General features: G+C 38.1%; 2 protein-coding genes across 2 annotated transcripts; one reads left to right on the top strand and one right to left on the bottom strand.

The window, feature by feature from the left end:
• Positions 1–15: 15 nt before the first annotated feature.
• Positions 16–1,612, bottom strand: LOTGIDRAFT_230001 (hypothetical protein; the record flags this gene model as incomplete). Its single annotated transcript, XM_009046193.1, has 3 exons — positions 16–521; positions 812–975; positions 1,347–1,612. 3 exons carry the CDS (start codon positions 1,610–1,612, stop codon positions 16–18), a joined length of 936 nt encoding a protein of 311 aa, XP_009044441.1.
• A 10,624-nt stretch (positions 1,613–12,236) lies between these two features.
• Positions 12,237–15,477, top strand: LOTGIDRAFT_156172 (hypothetical protein; the record flags this gene model as incomplete). Its single annotated transcript, XM_009046192.1, has 4 exons — positions 12,237–12,311; positions 13,495–13,806; positions 14,440–14,499; positions 15,391–15,477. The coding sequence occupies 4 exons, from the start codon at positions 12,237–12,239 to the stop codon at positions 15,475–15,477; spliced, it is 534 nt and encodes a 177-aa protein (XP_009044440.1).
• Between the last annotated feature and the right edge of the window lie 717 nt (positions 15,478–16,194).

Below are 16,194 nucleotides of genomic sequence, written 5' to 3'. Positions count from 1 at the left end.
GAGAAGGGGGTGGAGCTACACGTCACTGAACAACGGCGTTAAACCATCCCAACCGTCTACTTCCTCATATTCATCCGTCACATGATCATCTACGTCTAGGTCAAGGTCACTAAAGCTGGGTATTTCTGGATGTAACTCAATAGGCGCATGCGTATTAACACCACTCAGACTTCCAGCTGCACCGAACAGTTGATATCCTGTGTAACTATCAGCCACTGGATATTCGAAACGATTTTGGAAATTTCCAGGTTGATGGAATCTTGTGTGCAAACTGGCACGTTTGGTTTTCTTGGGTGGAGTCTTTGGACCCCTCGGGCTTTTAAGTGTCGAGTTTTTGTGGGTTTCATATTCGTTGCGGAGGTACTTCCGGAAAGTCAACACCTCCAGATTTTGTAGAGTTGTCTGCCTTGATTTGAGTGTAGCGAGTAAAGATTTGGCGTCTGCCTTGGTTTTAATGTTTTGATATTTCTTAAACAGTTGTAGTTCTTTTCTCTTGATGTCTGTTTCTAGTTCATATTTTTCTGGAATTGAATGAACATTTTTAGTCTAAGATCTTTGAAAAGTCAGAATTAAGCGTATTTTAGCTTTGTGAACTCTCTGAAAGGGGAGATAGGTTGACAATTCTAAAATAAGCTATAGTGATGCCAAATTTAGGCTATGTGAACTCTCTAAAAGGGGTCAAGAAATACGATCAAAGCAACAAGGCGCTCTGAAATTTTGACCGAATACGTTAGAAACTTCGATTTCAATCCCGCTCCTCACTAGAGAATTCGGGCTAGCTACAGGTTTGCTAGGAACAAAATTTCCTTACCTTCAATTGAAAGTTCTTTGATTTCGTCTCTTTTGCATTCTACTTCCGCTTCCAAAGCATTTTTCTTCAGGTCTATCTGACGTAACATTCGACGAAGTTCGTTCAATTCTTTGTCCATTTGAATGACGTGTTTTTGTAGCTTGACCATCTTCTTTTCTTGCTTTCTGAGGGAGAAAGGGGTTCTAGATAACAAAAAGAAAGAAAGAAGCATCCATTTTTTTAAAGAATAGCCTCTAGAAAAAAAAAGGATGACTTCTTAACCTTGGCCAACTGCACCAAATCTAGTTTTTATCGGCTGGTAGATAGGAAAGTCAGAGCTTTCTACCAACGGGTCCTTAGGCATTTTGCATAAGAAACAGGCCTGTAGCCGAATGACGAATTAAATTTATGACAATTTCATCAACGACCGTTAAAAGGTGGCCCAAAACAAAACAAAAAAGATTTGGGAAACCTACCAACAGTCCAGAAGGGCTGCAAATAGACTTCGACCCGCTACCATCGAGAACAGAAGACGTTGAATAATTAGACTACCTACACATATTTCTTGAATTTAGTGTTCAAATCCTCCTTTTTCAGGCCAATTTTCTTCTCGAGTCGGAACACGTCAATCAAATCAGCGTCGACAATATCAAACTGTGAATCGTCTACAACCACGTCTGGTTTCGGATCGCCTGAAAGGTTGGCCGTAGCCGAGGACGCTTTCTTTATTGCAGGTTTCGAACCAAACATTCTTCGAACGAACGACATAGTTCGCGAAACCCAAGAAATTGCGGTTTGAAATTGCCAAATGGTTGACGTCATTTTTGTTTGACGTCATCATTTTTTGTGCACAAGAGTTTGATATCATGGCGTATGGCGTTTTTTCTTTTGAAAATGACATTCATTGAATAGAAAAATCGCTGTTAAAATAAAGAAACAAACAATGACGCACAACAAACAAAGTAACCAAGCACATCTTCAACAACAAGCAACAAAATGAACAAGACACCCCCCCCACCCAGCCCCCTCTCCACAAAGACAAAACAACCCCCAGGACCCCTAAAAAATAAAAAATAAAAACAACAGCGTAAAAACAACAACAACAAAACTGCAACAACATATTCCAAAAACAAACAAAACATCGATAAATAAGTAAATAAATAAATAAATAAACGGTCAAACGTGACGCTTTTACACGAAGCCAATCCCTTTTAATGATTGAACAGAAAATTCTGAGAGTCAAAATGGCAAGAAAATGGAGCCGTATAGAAAAATACACAATATGGCCATTACGGCAATGAAATAATCACATTTTCTTGAATCGATCCTAGATAAGATGAAATTCTTTTCTTTTATTTTACATTTCACTGGCGTCCATTGTGTTCAAGACATTTTCAGAATTTCTCCCATCGACTTTCAAAGACTGGTTCTATTGTTTGCCAATCCGGTTCCATTGTGCACGTGGAACGAGCTTTCGAGCTCTGATTGACAGGCTATTGTGTAGTTATAACAGAATTCCATTCAATAGCAAAAAGATGAGGATAATTTCATCCTTAGAAAATGAAAGTAGAGAATCCCTCGGCAGCACTTAATACCTAATTTCACGCAGAAATATCTTTTAATTCGTGTACAATATAGAAAAAATTACGATTTTCTTCGTTAATCGAGAGAAATTAGGTCTTCATTTTGTTAAATTTAGAAGAAATTTTCGTGCGGGCTACATGTGTAAGTGCGATATCCCTGGCCAGTACCCTTGGAAGAAGTCAAAAATACCCTTCTTTAGAGAGTCCACAGATATATAATTGGTTATGAAGAATATCATCACTGTACCATGTAGCCTATCATTTCTTATCAAGCGATATTGACGTCTCGTGGATTCAAAAGAATTTTCTGAAACGGAAGATTAAAAGAATTGAGTATGAGATGAAAAAAGCTTTTTATTTTAACAAATATTTGAACAATATTATGCTCATCTTCCAAATAAAGTCCGAAATTACCAACAGTTATGTCCCCTTGTTTCAGATGCCTCGAATTTCTTTGTTTTCATACCAATGCCGCCAATCTTTTAAATAAAGTAAATAATGACCTTGCTATGACGTCATTTCCGTAGATATTTTTCTTTACATTTGCAAGAATATTGCCTTAGAAATGGAAGAATGGTTTTCAAATCCAGGAAAAACGTGACAAAATCGTAGCAGCGTCCATCTTGAATTCTACAGATTTCGGAGTCAAGCAGAGGGTACGGATTACCGAGTAGGCTATCAAAATGAATATTCAAAAAATGATCGAGTGTTTCGGATTAACGTATATTCAAGAAAAATATTCCACAAGGAGCAAACAGAAGAGATGATGGGATACTTCGTTTCGGATTTGTGAATCGACAAACTTTAGAAAGAAAAGAGAAGAAATTTCAAAGAATGGTCTCATTTTCGTCTTTTACGATCACTTCTTTTGAAACTGCACGTTTTCGCTTTTGATGTCGATGAAATATCGCATTTTCATCCGATTGCCTTTGAATAGCGTGGAACTCACGTGAATACATTCTTTTAGACATCAATCGAGTCTTTATTGACTTAAAAAGCGATTTGAGATTTATTTGGTCAAGGAAATCGTTTGGAGAAAAGAAGAAGGGGAAATCAGAAACTTTCAGGCCGTTTTTGTAAAAGTGTTGGAACCACGATGTTCCACCAAGTTAAGGGGATTGTTAAGAGTTTTTCTAAACTTTGTATATGTGTAAGGGACACTGAATGCATCAATTTGCACCATTCGTTTTTTTCAATCAGATGTCAGAGCTTTTTGCATTTCAAAAATTGGGTGTTTCTTTTAAAAAAAAATCGAAGCACGAGGGTGAAATTGGGGGACATGATATTACTAAAATACTTTTTAAAATGTTCAAAAATGGAAAATAAGAGGAACTTTCAGAGCTTCTGTAAGTATAGGGTCAGCCGAACATCTCCACCCCGTAGATTATGGTCTCGTTTCCCTAGCCCAGTATGACTTTTGTTAAATGAAAATTAATTTCTGCTTTCTTCCAAAGAGCTGTGTCGGTAATGTCAGGAAAACCTTCCAGGAACCGAGGTCTTTTAGTCTTGAATAGCACCAAGTTCAATAGAACGAAAATTGAATGGCGGCAATTCTTTAGTAGAATAATTCTTTAGAATTTCATCCTTTTCCTCGTCTTTAAATTACAACAAATTTATTCTTCTTTCTTATTCTTGAAAGGCCGTGATTAATAGCCGCCATCTTGGTTGTTAGGAAGTAAATGGAACAAGAGATTTTCATTGGTCCATTCAAATCTTATAGACATAGGGAAATCCTTTAGAGATGAAATCAAATCGTTCTTTAGAAACGAGGCAGAAATTCTTTTGAAATGTTGGACAGTTGTGAACAATGGCTGCTTCTTTCTTCATAATGGCGGCATTCAAACAGACGACAGTGCTGAATAATGGCGGGAATTTATCAGGAGTCGTTTCTTTCCATTTCTGTATTTTTAATAAATTCTAGTTGGTTGCAGGAACTCAAACAAAATCGACCCGATTCCATTATAATTATCGCTATTCAATTCATTTTGATTTCCATATAGTAAAATCGAGAATTCTATGGTCTTCTTCAATAGCATTCTTGGTAGGATTATAGAGGATAAAAAGAGGAGTGATAACCTTTATAATAGCTTGTCCTGATGAAATTCCCCTCATTACATACTTCACGGACCACCGGACATTGGTTGATTGGAGAGGGGCGGGGGAGTTAAAACACCAGCCCGGTTTCCTACACTTTCTTCATAAGAAGTGTTCTGACAATTGTAATGCCGTTGACCTGGTGAAATTTCCCTCATTACAAACTTCACGGACCACTGGGACTAGGGACTAGGGCAGGGACCAATACCACACCCCACACACCTATAGGTCACTCATTACCCTCGGTCAATATATTACATAAAGACTAGCCTGGGTCCAATTAGTTTATTAATTCTATTTACTTTCCACTGATTAACAGTCGTTTTGTTCCCGCCCCCAGTTTCAATCCCGGCACGAAACAAAATACAAAAGACCACATAATTCAAAAACAATAGCCTGAGATCTGAAAAACAAAAGGACACGTTTTGGCATCTTCGCTAAAAGACTTGGTTTTGATGTGGCACTGTGCGCCAGATTTTAGTTGGTATATGGTTTGTAGCATCATCTTGTATGAGGGTTTTTCGTTCACCAGTTCTTTCAGAGAGTCCACATAGCTAATATTGAATACCAGAGAGTTTGTTTGCTCTTTCGGTAACCTTTTAGTGAGTCCACATAGCCTATAATGTCCACATGGTATAATATGATAATGTTTATATGGTATTTTGGCTGTCGTATCAGTAACTTTTTCAGAGAGTTCACATAGCTAACAACGTATTTTTTTTGTCGTTCTAGAGAGTCCACAAAGCTAATAATGTTTTATTGATATTATGGTTTGTCAAAATCTTTCAAAGAGTCGACATAGCTTGTATAATTTATTTGGTATTGCCTATTTGACATTCGTTTGAGAGAGTCCACATAGCTAATATTGTATATTTGATATTGCCTAGTTGACATACGTTTCAGAGTGTCCACATAGCTAATAACGTTTATTTTTATTTCCTATTTCTGAATTCCACCTGCTGTCAAGAACACTGGCATGTCGAAGATGTTTACCTATTAATGACAATACCAGGATACGATGGAATTGTTGCAGGAATAAAAGACACTATTGTCGGCATTGTTTATGAACCATTGTTGCTTTTGACGCAGAGAAGAAAAGCTCAGTAGTCGGGCTATTGTGTCAAATAATTGGAAAAACAAACCAACTCATTTCCGATTATTTATTTATCTTTATGAGTGTTTTGATGGTGGGGTCAATTCCTTGAGAGGGTGGGGGTGAGAGAAATAGTCCTATTGTTTCAGATTTACAATCATCATCAGGACAAAGATTGTGCCTAAGAGTACGTTGTAAAAAGAGTAACCAAATGCTGATGCATTGGCTTGGTTTTCCTCATCGCACTCTGCGTGGCCTTGGCCGTCTTCTTAGCACATATTGGAACAGAAGGAAAGGACGCTGGACGTAAAACTTCATATCGGTTCATTCCACGACACACATAACGGCATAATCCATTGCAAACCATGAACCATTCTGTTGCTTTTTGCTATTGATGCATTGAATACATTGGCGTAAAGATTCCGCCCAAACCCCTCTGTCGCCCCTCCCCCCGCACACACATATACAGGCGAACTCTCATAGAGAAAGGTCGTCATAAATTTGCCTCGCCGGATTACTGGCATAATCCATAGAAAAGCGTCGTGTTGCATTTTGTATGTTGAACAATAGCCACATTGAATACAGTAGCAATAAATCTAGGTGTATAACAATGGCGGTAGAAATACGAGTTTGAAAACAATAGTAAATATATTGTCATTAGATCTAGGCCGGTTAATGCTTTGATACGGCCAGAGGTTGTGGACCTGGCCTGTAGCCAGACATGGGTGATTTTTTGGAAGGGGGTGGGGGGGCAAGTAATGTATCCGGAAGGGCAATTGTGTATGTTTGTTTAATTTATGAAATGCAAGTAGTTGGATGTCATTATTTCTTCTACAAAGGGGGGGTGGGGCAATCTTTTTTTGCCTCCTTGCCCTTCTGTAGCTTCGGGCCAGTGGGGTATGGTTTGGAATTTTTTTATATCCTACTCATAGTCAAAATAGTGCCGTGGGTTCGACTTTCCATTGAGACATGAAGGCTACAACATACCTCATTGCATTGACCTTCATGACCTTTGAATCTTCTGCTAGATGTTTTAGTGACAAAGAGTAAAAGCATAAAAAACACCCATTTTCAAAGCATAAACAGCCGTAAACCTTTCCTAAATCCAATATAAGTCCGTAATTTTGAAAGTATAGTCTCTAATTTGGTAGTCAATCCGTTGCGCGGTAAAATGACGTCATCGAAATGCGCGCGGATTGTTTTGTAGCAGGCGAACGAAGAAAAACAACGAGACAGACCTTGTTTGATGCAATACAGATTGCAGAAAAAAGGGTAAGCGAAAGCAAAAGGCTCGAAATACTAAATGTTTTGAAACATGTGCTTCTCCGCCATGATAGTTGAAAGCCGGATTGTCGGCCTTTGGGGTCCTCAACAATAGACCGACCAGTCAAACACTCAACCCAATGTCATTCAATGGCTAATAGGTCATTAGTCCTTCGTGCATCATCTATACTAGCCTACCGGTCACGTAGGTCTAGGCCTAGACGTATGAGCTCTACATGTAGTGTGCAATGGAGAATTCTGCCACCGTAGTGGCAACAATCTACTCCTTTTCCAATCGTCGAGGTCGAGGGATCTCCAAACATGCGCAGCCTGTAGCGGAAACGTGGTCTTGGTTTATTGAAATATTTGACTTATCTGAATGAGAATGTCTTCCAAGTTCCCATACCGTCTCTCCCATTTCGTCCTTCCCAATTCGCCCCTAAATCATTCACCGTTTAACCCCTACTTTTCCCATATCGCCCTGTGCTATTTTGCCCCTTGTCATACCGCCCCTCCTCAACGTAAACTAGGTCTACCCAATACCAAACCGCCAAATTCTTTAAAACAATATAAGGGGAGGGTTTAAAATTTAAATTTATCTTTTGGCAGGTCATTTATTATTAAAGTCAAAATTTGGTCATCCTGGGTCATTGTACACAATAAATAAAATATATTTTAAACTTGTTCAAATTTAGTAACTGAATCTAAAAAATGACCACAATTTCTTGTCGCCTTTCTAAATCCGTTCGTCTCGAGATATGACCTAAGACTTCGTGTCAGAAAAATTTTGTCATATTTACGTGTTCGCAAGACAGTTATGAAGATTCTGTATCGGCCTCGCGTTTAATCATCGGTTTTTGCCAATCATAATCTGTAGGAAGTGAAATTTTAAAAAGTTAGCTAATCATTTTGCAAATGTCATGTTTCATCTTTTTTACCTTGCAGTTTGACAATAATGTATACTTTAGAAATATATAGTTGTCTAATTTTTTTGCTTTTCCAATTGATAGAGCTATCTGTATAATTGTCTTAATGCTTGCTTTATCAGCTTATAGAGCTCAATTTCAGCTATCTGTATAGTTGTCTAAATGCTTGCTTTATCAGCTTATAGAGCACAATTTCAGCTATCTGTATAGTTGTCTAAATGCTTGCTTTATCAGCTTAAAGAGCTCAATTTCAGCTATCTGTATAATTGTCTAAATATTTGCATCGACAACTGATAGAACTCGATTTCAGATATCACCATGTGGGCTAATGGAGACGGACAACGCCATGCAGGGTGCAATGAGGGACATTTTGCCAAGACAGTGGCATAAGCCTGCTCTTTTTCGATTTCCAACTGTCGAGGGATCTTTTTAACGTGCACAGCCTGTAGCACACTTGGCCTTGGGTTATTGTCCCATCCGAACAAATAAACGTTTTTTCCATGTCAGTCCCTCTTACCTGCATCATTGACAAGGGGAAACCGGGTTGAAAAATCCGAAGTATTATCTCGACCTGTAGGTTTGCGAGCCACGTCTAACTCACTGGGCCACTGCGGCCACATTCAAGCAACGTAACGTAAGGCGTAAAACTCCATTTCATTAATAAAGTCCTATTTGAGACATTGATTGGCCAACCATTTCTAGGTACGCATGCTATTTATTAGATATTACCTTTTTGTATGCCCTTGTATCTGGATGTATCCCAATGCAAGCAATGTAACGTAAGGCGTAAAACTCCATTTCATTACTAAAGTTCCTATTGGGACATTGATTAGCGAACCTATTCGTCAATCTAATATGGTATATTGACAATTCATAATAAACTCAGAAATAAGAAGACATAGATTTTCTAATTACCGCCATTGAGTTCTTACAATCTTTTAGAATTAACCATTGTTCTTGCCCTATTGTTCTTTCACACTTATTCTCTCCCTTGGTCGATCTTCAACGTTTTTATCAAAAGAAACCAGAAAAAACACACACCTTTTTAGCCGCGAACATTAGGACGACTTTTCTTTAACGTTTCCATACCAAAACCGTCGTGATATACATGTCTATCATTTTGATTATGGAGTCTTATTTTCTCCATTCAAACGTCTGTCAATAATTTTTCATATTTTGATTTTCTTGAAAAGGAAATCGAAAGTAGAATTGAATTGAATTGTATAGAAGCCTTAATGACTGTTGGAGAAGTAAAAGAGGTATTGTTCGACTGCTGAGCTCGTCTATTGACATTTAAAACTTGTTGAAATAAATAAATGGAAAAGTACTTTAAGTTATTTATGGTATCAATGCCGTAAGTCGGATCGCGAATGTCGAACGTTTTTCAGAAATTTAACTCGCAGACGAGCTAATCTTCGAACGAAAGTCAAGGTGTTAAGACGATCGCCTGTCTGTATGCGTTGAAACCATAGACAATTTGTGTCTAAAATAGCTAGCCTGGTGGAATGGTTGTTCTATGAACGGATCGGGTCAGTGGGTCATACGTTATCCATAGGAAACTACGTTATCATGCACTACCTAGCTGGACTCAATGGTAGTTGTCTATGGTCAGAACGGGACACTTCCTGAGAAGTAATTTCTTGTTCGGCACATTTGCAGCCTTTTTTACCAAATGGGGTTGAAATAATGGTAATTTACTATCATGAAAAACGCCCCTAAAAACCCCCCTTCCCCTCCACCAAATACAGGACGTACAATTCCCAATTGATAGCTTTACTTATTACTTGAGAGACTATATTCAAACTGAATGAAACTCACTGAAAAAAACAATATTAATTGCTAGAATGCTACCAATGCGACTTCCATTTTCCATAAAGGAATCTCCCCATTCACATGACATTTCTATTCAATTCCATTCAAATTCCAGCATCGTATGGAACTATGGTACCACAATAGGACGCCATATTGGCATTCAGAGATTCATAGATACCGGGACACTTGCTTTATCCTTTCGATTGAAATCTATTTCCCTTCTTTTCAAATCCCAATGAATCGCAACCATTTCTAATACAATACGCTTTTTATTATAGGTTGCATTCGATTCATCTATCAATGCTTCACTCGTGTTGGCTTCGGAGTCAGGAAAAGTGCTACCTCGGTCTTTAGTGAAGTTATTTTCAATCTCTGACGAAGTACAATCTAGAAAAATAGATATGCGTGATTATATTTGTTGAAAAATAGTTAATCATTTTGCCCCCGAAAAAGGGATTGCATCCTCTCTGCCTTCGGTGACGCCATATTTCCAATTGAACTGGAAGGAACTGAATTTTCATGTCTGCGATGTCAATTGGGAACACGGTGTGTGTTCGTTGAAGGATGGTGCTGAACACAATCGACCGTTGTTACAAGTTTGACTGTATGAGTATGCTATTCCTTCTGTTTTGGTAAAATTGACCTTATTGTACACTGCATGTTGCTGCGTGATGTACTACAATTTATTGCGCGCATATGACAAGAATCGTTGAATAATTCCCTGTAATTGGAAAAAATGGCAACGTATAGAGTTCGAGTTCTAAGAAAGTATTGACTAAATTGATGTACAGTGCACAATATTTCATACAATCGTACGTGACAACTTCTTTGAAGGACGGTGATAAGGCTTCAAAAGATTCTAAATGAGGGTTCTATTTACGCAAATAATGTACGGACTTGTTTCAAAGGCATGAATGGAGGGTTCTATTTAGGAGAATAAAGTGCGGACTTGATTCAACGGTTTATACAAAATCGGCGATAAAACGTGGATAGAAACGATCGACCGTTTGGTTAGGATAAAAAAGAGTCGTCTAATAGAGTATTATCGTTATAATTGGGAAACCCATGATTAGGTGTTATGGTTTGAAGGCCATGTGGAGGTGGATTCGACGGTCCAATGCCAGCCTGCCCGCCCATACCACCAACTTCAGAAAGGTGGATGGATACTGGCTAACAGTTGCGTAAATACCTTGAAGCTCGGAAATACGCTACAAGGGTGAATTTTGTAACGTTAGGTAAACACAAGCGTTCATTAAAAGCCTCTATAATACCCATCTTAAGAAGCAACCCTAGTTGTAACGTTTTATGGACACAAGCGTTTTGTAGCCAAATCAGTGGCGTAAAATACCTTGAAATTTCATAAATATGCCACGAATAGTTGCCAACAAAACGGTGAATTTTGTAACGTTAGGTGGCCACAAGCGTTCATTAAAAGCCTCTATAATACCCGTATTAAGAGATACACAATGTATTGTTAAGGATTTGAATAGCCGATGAATAAACCAACCCTTGTTAAAATGACTTTATTCAAGTTGGCTATTCACCTATTGACAATACTCTCTCTATCTACACCTTATTAACGTACTTATTTCTAGATTGCTCTACATGGCTTACAGGCCGGTATGGGTGAACTTTACAGAGGTAAAGAGTAAAGGGAAGTATGAGGTTACCCGAAATTTAAAATGGAGGTGTTGTCTTGAAACCTCTTCTGCTTCAGGTTCTCGAATAATATCTAAGGGCCTTAGCGATCAAAGGTTATGGAACGATTATTTTCCAAGAGAAAATTTAGTGGTTCAAATGGATGCTTTCGGTGTGTCCGAAAGTCAGAAAAGTCCAGTCTGGAAAACCTTTTACAATCCCTTTCAGCCGTGGTCGGTTATAAGATGGTACAGGCGTTCTTGTGGTGCTGGGCTTTCCGAGTTGGAGCATCCAGCAGTCTCTGTTACTATCAGACAGCAGAAATGTTGTATCACCGAGAATTGAATCATTTATTAAACTGTTCAAGAACTGCGATTTAACCCGGAAACTTCTGGTTAGAAGACCAAGTCTTTCCGGCTGTGATGTACATCAGTGGGTACCAGATTGTTTAGCTTTCGTCTTTGAAACGTATTGTCTTATAGTATTGTTTGACTTTGTATGTGGAAAAGCACTCTTACGAGCTCTACTGTGGAACTCGGTTCTTCAAGAAATTGCCCCAATTCTGTGACCCGAGCTCGGCCCGTAACCGATTTAATTGCAACAGAATAGTAGAATGTAAAATTGCATTCAATTTAATGATTTCAGCCTAAGACGGTGCAGAAAAATAGAGCTAATTTGATTACTAAATAAGATTCAGAATAGCCAGACGTTACGTTTTTCTTTTACACAAAACGAAGATAATTGGCTGGAAATGACCTGTACCGTCTTGATTTCCGATTCAAGCAAGAGAAATGATAGCATTGCTCTTTATGAATTAAAAGGTTTTATGTTCATCATATATACAATGGTTCATACCGTCCCCTTTTATTCCTATTCTTCTCCTTCTCCACAATTTGTTCAGATTTCTTCTAATTCTATATGAAGCAGCCTTGTCAATCCTTCATATTACATTTCATATACTTCATTCGTTATTCGTTTAGTTGATAGTTGGCTTGCAGTCGAGTAGGACGTGTTTTCTATGTGTATCGTGGATAATTATGGATTTAGCTGATGTGAGTTCGAAACTGGGACAGATTACGCTTATCTGTACTATATATATGGATTTTGGTGACGTGAGTTCGAAACTTAGACAGTGTCTTCTTATTTCAGTCAAGTAGGACGTGTTTTCAATATGCCTCGTGGATAATTGTGGATTTAGCTGCTGTGGGTTCGAGACTAGGATAGTGTTCGGTTAACGGGACTTTCTATATGGCTCAAACCCTGCTTTGGATAATGGTGTCATGGGTTCGAAACAAAGACAGTGTATTCTGTGAACTGTATCATGGAAATTTGTGGATTTAGCAGACTTGGATTCGAAACTGCGACGGTGTATACTTACTGATACACCGTATTGGCTGCGTATCACTACTGCTTCCAATTGGATTGCCATTTTTTAAGGTTTTTTGGACTGGATTTAGCAGGAATGAAAATCTTGGTGACGAGAAATAATCATCTTGAAACGTCACTATTACTGTTGATCTTAAAGAAAGGGTAAGTTGCTGATGAGAATGTTAGCTGTCAAAACTGAGAGTTACTGTTCAGAATGACAGAGGGACAGTAGGTGTTTTAGATAGATATTGATACTGATACATTGTAAAATATCCCTCACCCCCCTCAATTATGATTCTTGTGATAATTAAAAGCTCAGCTAATATTAGTACCGTGGAATGTGTTACTAGCGTGGAATGGCATTTATTATAACAGGAGTGTCATCAAGTGTTTCATTGTTAGGAAGCCCTGTCTAACTGGTGATACCCGAATCTTAGTACCGTACCACTTGTAGGATTCATTAGAAACTCGACTGACGCACAACACATAGCCGACTTGAGCTGTAGCTTATTTCATACTGCTGACACATGTTTCGGTTATAAATTCCTCATCAGGACAGCAAGTTTAAGAAATGAAGGTTAACAAAACTAGAGGAACAAGCAAAAGATTCACTTTAAATTTCAGAACTTTTTTAGCGGTCCAACCATCCGTAAGATTTTGACATAACTGGGGATTTCTGAAAAAATATAAGTTGTAATCGATATTTTTATTTATTTATTGTTGATTTTCAAACAATTGAAGTTTTCACGATAATTTTTCAGACAATAATACAGCGTCTCGTTCGGCTGTTTGATCCCAAAGAAAGTAAACAATAGAACTATTGTAGATTCCATTTACCTTTCCTATTCATATCCAAAGTCTTTCATGCCAGAGCGTTTTTTCTTAAAGAGATTGCTTAAAGGTTTCCTAAACTTTTTATGTGTATAGGGGAACACTGATAGTATCGATGTTCACCATTCCTTTGCTCAGTCTAACGTATGTGATTCTTACAATACCACTAAAATTCCACTAAACTCTTATGATATGAAAGCTGATGGTCGAAGGAGTTCTTTGGGAGCTGATGGTCGAAGGTGTTCTTTGGGAGCTGATGGTCGAAGGAGTTCTTTGGGAGCTGATGGTCGAATGAGTTCTTTGGGAGCTGATGGTCGAAGGTGTTCTTTGGGAGCTGATGGTCGAAGGGGTTCTTTGGGAGCTGGTTGTCGAAGAAGGGACCATGTGGTCGAAGGTGTTCTTTGGGTGGTGGGTGGTTTTGATGGCTGTGGTGTCATTGACCATTTCATTTTTTGTTGAGACTGCAAATACTTTAGAAATCAATGTTAAATTTCGGTTTCAGTAGACCTTACCCCGCGCTGTAAAACAACAGTCGTCTAATTGGAAAAGCAATGAGGCATATGAATGGAGAAAACATAAGAGAAAATGTTACATACAAATATTATATGATGGCTGCCACTACAAAATCGACTTTTCTTTCGCAATTCGATCAGGCAATTCAATACATACAACTTTTGTTTCGATTCATTTGTTTTCAAAAGTTTCCTTTATTCTCCGTACAAAGAACGAAGTGTATTAAAACGTAGGAACAGAGTGTATGCTATTGTGGTAAAGAGCACGATATTTCTATGGCATTTAGTCAGCTCTTTTGAATCGGAGAACAAAACCAGCTTGTGTTGAACAATAGAAGGCTTGAAGTTATATATATTGTATTATACCTGTTACTTGCTTTATATTTGAATATTATTTCTATTGTACTTTTGTGTTGAGAGAGGGGTCTTGGAGTTAAGAGAAGAGGGGGGCGGGGGGTTGTCGACTTGGGGTGAAAAAAAAAACAGCTTGTGTTGAACAATATATGTCTTGGAGTATTATATATTACAGCTACTACTTGCTTTATATTTGAATTTTAATTCGTTTAAATTATGTCGAATTGAGAGAGGGGTGGGTGAGGGTTGTGGGGGGTGAGGGTTTTTGGGGGGGTGGGATTTGGGGGTTTGGGGGGCGTTGGGTGGATAACGAAACCAATTAGGTTGGACAGTGGAAGACTTGAAGTTATATATATTGTATTATACCTGTTACTTGCTTTATATTTGAATATTATTTATACTATATGACGAATGCGCCACAGATTTGTCAACGGGTGAGAGTGCGCCATATAACTTGTCAAGGAGATGAGTGTGCGCCACAGAATTGTCAAGCGAACTCAGTATCAGGAATTTAAGAACTCAATTTGAAAATAGTAGGGTGGGGCAAACCTAGGTCAGGCTATTTTCAGGAGACACCCCCACCCCCTCTGCCTTCTTTGAAACACCACTGTTATTAATGCGTCTTTTGAGGGTGAAATGACCGATTACTGGCAATAACTGCGATCAATTGGTTGGTCACAAATTAGTCTCTATATAAGGAGGGATGAAAAAAAGGAAAATTCAACTTGAAAGGAAAGTAAATGAGAAACCGACGATTAGAATCTATTCTTCTGTCTTCAACTGATTTTTCTGTATTTCTATTCAATTCCACGTGTATTCAGAAACTCGCTATTCCAACTAAAAATAGTCCGAAAAACTCTGACTAATCTTACAGTCTGAGACACCTTTATTCACTGTCTAGTCTGAAAATAATCTGAATTTCTGACATAAATTTTAACTTATCATGGTTCAGCCTAAAATTAATCTGATAAACTCTTCCTCAACATATACCAACTCACGTGCATTAAACAACTAAACCAGACTTAAAATTAAACATGTAGCATTCAGTCATAAGATAGACACATTGTGAAGCTTAGAACAGTAGGATGTAAAACTCCATTTCATTTAAGTTTCATTATCTTTACAGATCGACAGCAGCAGAGAACATATCTCCACTATTGAAGACGAACCAAAATTCCATATTTGGTACCATGCATATTACAAGAAAGCGTGATTACCTTTTGGGGAAGTTTGGAACTGTAGATCACTGTAGCCTCGTGTTTGGAATAACTTGAAACTGGTAACGTCGTTTTGGATTAGCTCCTTTGGATTACATGTGCTTCAGTGACGGATTTGTGGGATTTTAGGGATTATGTCTGGCTGTACTGCCAAAGTCAAGGTAGGTGTATTTTTTGTCCCTTATATTATTCGTTTAAAACCCTCCTCTGAAAACTTCCTTTCAACAATGTGATCTAATCCTGAAATTGGTAGAGATGATCCTTTGAAGACTATGATTGACCGGAAACCGAGTTAGTGAAGTGAGACCATGTATGGAATCAAACGTTTTGGTCTAGGACAAGCTGGGAACACCAAACTAGACTGTCCAACTAGTTAGCAGATTGTACTTGCTACTACAGCATTTTTCTGTGGTCAGAATGGGACGAAAGCATACCAGACTAGAGCTTACCGAACCATCTAGTTCTTAGAGATAAGCTGAGTGATTAAAGCCATGCAATATATGAAAATAAATTATTAAGATTAAACGGTTTGGTAATGTTGTCTAGACAATGGTTCTATAGTTCTTACTGTTCATATCTTATTGTCTACTATACAATGGTTAAAACAAAAGATTTCGAGATCAACCAGATGGGTGGATAACGCAGAAGTAAACAAAAACACACCACAATTTGTTGAAATCTGCTCTGATTAATATTTTAATGATCAGAAAGTC

The sequence above is a fragment of the Lottia gigantea genome (genome assembly GCF_000327385.1).
Source record: "Lottia gigantea unplaced genomic scaffold LOTGIsca_10, whole genome shotgun sequence".
In the NCBI taxonomy this organism is placed as follows: domain Eukaryota; kingdom Metazoa; phylum Mollusca; class Gastropoda; family Lottiidae; genus Lottia; species Lottia gigantea.
This window is presented reverse-complemented; position numbering and strand designations above follow the sequence as displayed.